Genomic DNA, 4,030 nt, shown 5'->3' with positions numbered 1-4,030 from the left:
TGTCAAAAATCCTGATACAGTACAAATTGCAATTACTGCTTTAGATGTAGTATAATCTGTCAGTTTATGTATGCACCCTATAGATTTGATGAAATAGATACTATGTTAGACCATAGCATAATAGAGACTGTGTAATGTTGGAATGATTGTTTCACGTAACTAACTCAGAAAATGGTGTCAAATAATTAACTGATTTCCCACATTCAAGGACTAGCTTATCAGAAAGACAAGAAAACAGAAACAAGCATGGGGGAAAAAAGACTTTATTGACCCTCATTTTCAGGGAGTGAAAATACAAAAAGAAAGAATCACAAGAAACCACGCAATATAGTGTTTAAGGTAAAAAATGGCCTGAAGGCAAGACAAAAGTTAAAAAAAGCAAAAGAGCACGTAAATTCAAATTTGTGTTAGGATTCTTAAAAGCTCATATAAATATGCATGTAGATGTAATATGTAACAGTATATAGAAAACATAGTTTAAATTAACCCGGAGCAAGCAGACAAGCATCCCAGGGTGGGATTTTAACCCATAATAAATTATTATAGAAAGTGCAAATACTGAGCCCTGTTTCCTGCATATAATGAGGGCAACGCACTCACTGCAGGCAGCACCAATGGCAGGATGGATTGCAGAGACTTTTCCTTTGCAGCCCCAGCCCAGCGTTGGCACTGGGCATGAAGAGGCACTGAGGTGACCCTGAGAGGAAGGGCAAGGCACAGGCTGCAGCTGAGGAAGGACAGCGCTGTGCTGGGCCCAGAGGTGAAGCTGGCACTGCCCAGTGTGGAGAAGCTCCTTTCTGCAGCCCCTGTTACAGGGGAGCTGGGGCCTTGCTGCAGAGATACGGCCGCTCATTGGAGCAGTTGTCACTCCTGAACCTTTTCCCGTCGGCCAGGTACACGCACAGGGAATTGCCGAGGACAGGAACCCTGCAGGGAGGAGCAGAGGCAGCGCTGGCTGTCAGGGGCAGCCCTTGTGCCCCTGTGCCCCCAGGCCCTGCCCGGCTCCCCGGCACTCACCGGGAGCTGTAGCTGCTGCCGTCCCCCCAGTGCAGGCGCTCGCCCCGTCTGCGCAGCCCGAGCCAGTAATCGACGTTCCCGCGGAGGCGGAAGAGCAAATCCTGCCCAGGAGAGAGGAGTGGGAGCTGCCCTGGCCCCTCGGGGGGACACGGGCCCGGGGCTCCCCCCGCACGCCGGGGCTCCTTCCCTGCAAGGCCCCGGCCCAGGGCTGCAGCCCCGGCCCTACGAGCACCGAGCCCGGCCCAGGAGCACCCCCAGGCTGCCCTCAGCCACCCCACACCGCCCGCAGCCCCTCACTCACCATGGCCTCCTCATCCTTGGCAATGGCCAGGGAGGCCCCGAGCTCGGAGCACCGTTCCTGACCTTGCTCCCAGGTGCTGTAATCCCTTGAGAAGTAGTAGCAGACCCCATTGTACCCAACCCAGCCATGGGGACAGCCCAGAAGTGACAGCGGAGTCGCAGGTGTGACTGGAACCTGTGGTGCTGCAGGGGGAAGAGGAGAAGCTCTGAGGATTGCCCTGTGCAGGGAGCAGGGAGCCCGCTCTGCCCCGAGGGGCTGGGCCCAGACTGCTGCCCCTCCCTTACCTGCCAGCACAGCCACGGCCACCCCCAAAGCCAGCACCAGCACCAGGAGCAGCAGAATCAGCACCGCCGTGGCCACGGGATGGCCCTTGATCCATTCACCTGCAGCAGGAAAGAGCTGCTGGCTGCCAGAAGCAGAGCCGGGCCTGCAATCTGCTCAGCCCATGGCCAGGGAGCAGAGCAGAGAGCCCTGAGCCAGTGTGGGCCTCACTCAGCTGGCAGCCAGAGAGCCAAGAGCCTGGCCACAGCCAGGGACACAGCTGTGTCACCCCTAGAGACCACAGGGGTGGCTCTGCACTCACCCAGGAATCTTCTGAGGCTCCTTTTGTGTTCATTCTTGGTTGCTGATGTGCCCTGGGGAGCCAGGGGCTCCCTCACACTCCCATCACTGGTGCAGAATCCATTCTCCACATCTGCACTCACTGCACGCTCACAAGTGGCATCCCCCTGCTGATGCCAAGAGGCTTCTTGGGCCCCAGGCAGGTGTGGATCCGCGGCTGCTGGTCCTTGCTGGGGATGCTGGGGCTCATTCGCAACTGCACGAATGGAGCAGAGTTCATTGTCCTCCTGCTCACAGCCGGCATCTCTCTGCCTGGAATAAACAGCACCTTGCTCCCGACCCATCAGGAGTGCTGCTGGCAGATCCTTTGGGAGCTCGGCCTCGGGAACAGCTTCACAGCCGCGCTGATGGCACCCTGAAAGGGACACGGTGAGAGGTCACTGCTGGTGCCGGCCCTGGGGGCTCAGGAGGGCGGTGCCAGCTGTGGCTGCGCTGTCCCCGCTGCCCAGAGGTGCGGCAGCAGCTGCGGAGACAAGCGCAGCCTCCGGGAGCTGGGGCAGCACCGACCGCGGGTCGCGGCCGGGCCGGAGCCGCCTCCGAGCTCCGCAGCCGCCGCCTCGCCGGGCTCCGGGTGCCGCCCCCGCTGGGGAATGACCCGAACGCTCCGCTCGCCGCAGCCGCTCCGTCCCAGGCAGACACAGCGGGCACGGCCGCTGCCACCGTAGTTTAGAGCCGGTGTCGGTGTGGGGGCCGCTTTTGGCCGTTTTGAGCATTCAGCGTGCGGGAAAGCAGCGAGGGGCCGTCCGTGCACCGCGGGGGGAGAGCGGAGGGTCGCGGCCCGCTGCAGGGGAGACCCCACAAGCAGCTTCCCCAAGGGCTGCGGTTCACCGGCATGGGTTCCTTTTTTTTATTGCGAGTTTTTCGGGACAGGAGCTGTGACGGCCCTGCCCCCCGCAGGGCCTTTACAGTTCAGGCAGATAAAATGAATCTCTACTATCGATGATATCCATCATCATCTGTTTCTCTCCTCTTTTCCTGCACGGATTTGTCAGTTCTTCCTTTCCTCCCACAGAGCTGGAAAGCAAAATGCTCGCCTGCCCATTAGCTATCTCCGCCGCCTTCCACGCTCCAGCCTTGTCGCTCTTTCTCTCCCCTTTACTTTGCACCACTTTCTCCCTCCTCCTCTCCCTGCCAGCTCCAGCCAAGCCATTTCACCCACTGGCACCAGCTGCCTCCTCTCCCTCGCTCCCATTTTGCCCACTCTGAACTCCTGGAGCCGCCTGCCCGCGGAGCCGGAGCCGCCGTGGGGCCGGGTAATGGTGCAGGGAATGGTGGCAGGGACTCTCGGGCTGGGCTGGGCCAGGGTCGGTGTCCGGGGCCAGCACCCTCGCACCCTCACCGCCGCTCGCCCCGCCCCGCCCCGCCCCGCCCCGCCCCGCTGGGGCCGGCGGGTTGCGCGCCCCGCCCACCATCAGCGTGGCCCCGCTCCGTCACTTCCGTGGGTGTGCCCAGCCCACAGCATTCATGCCGAGCCCCTGTCACCGGACGGGCGCCCGGGTGTGTGCAACGCTGCCTGCCCGCCTCGGCTCGTAGCGCCCTCGCCCCTGGAACGGGAGCTGCCGGCTGCTGCTGGCCCGGGGCAGCTGCGGCTCGGAGCCCGCCCCTGCCGAGGGGCAAGAAGCAGCAGCCCCGGGCTGCTCACCATTGTGCCCCGCATTTCCTGCCCCGGCGCCTCGGAGCTCCCTGCCTGTGAACAGAGGAATCCAGCACACGGAACTCACCAGAACCCCTGGCCCCGAGCTGGGACAAAACCGACCACGAGTCGCGGCAGTGTGGAAGCCGCCTCCAAGCTCCGCCAGCCTCTTGCCCGGCGCTGTCTGCGGCCGCCGCTCCGGTTCCAGCAGCAGTGATGGGCGTGGCTGGTGCCGTTCAATTTTATGGCGACTCCGTGTGGGAGGGATTTTGGCCGATCTGACCAATCAGCGGCCGCGAGCCTCGCCCCCGCCCCCGCCGTCCCCCACCCGCCCACAAACGTCTCTTTCGTGGAACAGAAATGCTGCCAACATTTACCACGTTCTGTTACACTAAATACAATCTCGAGAAGCTCCCGGTTTGTTGGACAGTCTGCCAAATTCTACATTGTTGTTTCTT

General features: G+C 61.0%; 1 protein-coding gene across 1 annotated transcript; it reads right to left on the bottom strand.

Annotated features, from left to right (window-relative positions):
* Window positions 1–247: 247 nt before the first annotated feature.
* LOC118688161 (C-type lectin domain family 2 member D-like) lies at window positions 248–3,769 on the bottom strand. Its single transcript, XM_036385579.2, has 6 exons — window positions 3,661–3,769; window positions 1,902–2,294; window positions 1,603–1,701; window positions 1,319–1,500; window positions 1,018–1,118; window positions 248–927 (listed from the first exon to the last, which is right to left on the bottom strand). Exons 2-6 carry the CDS (start codon window positions 2,221–2,223, stop codon window positions 810–812), a joined length of 822 nt encoding a protein of 273 aa, XP_036241472.1. The 5' UTR covers window positions 2,224–2,294; window positions 3,661–3,769; the 3' UTR covers window positions 248–809.
* Between the last annotated feature and the right edge of the window lie 261 nt (window positions 3,770–4,030).

Source organism: Molothrus ater, chromosome 8 (assembly GCF_012460135.2).
Source record: "Molothrus ater isolate BHLD 08-10-18 breed brown headed cowbird chromosome 8, BPBGC_Mater_1.1, whole genome shotgun sequence".
Lineage (NCBI taxonomy): Eukaryota > Metazoa > Chordata > Aves > Passeriformes > Icteridae > Molothrus > Molothrus ater.
The sequence above is the reverse complement of the archived record's forward strand: the minus strand, read 5'-3'. Positions and strand labels throughout refer to the sequence as shown.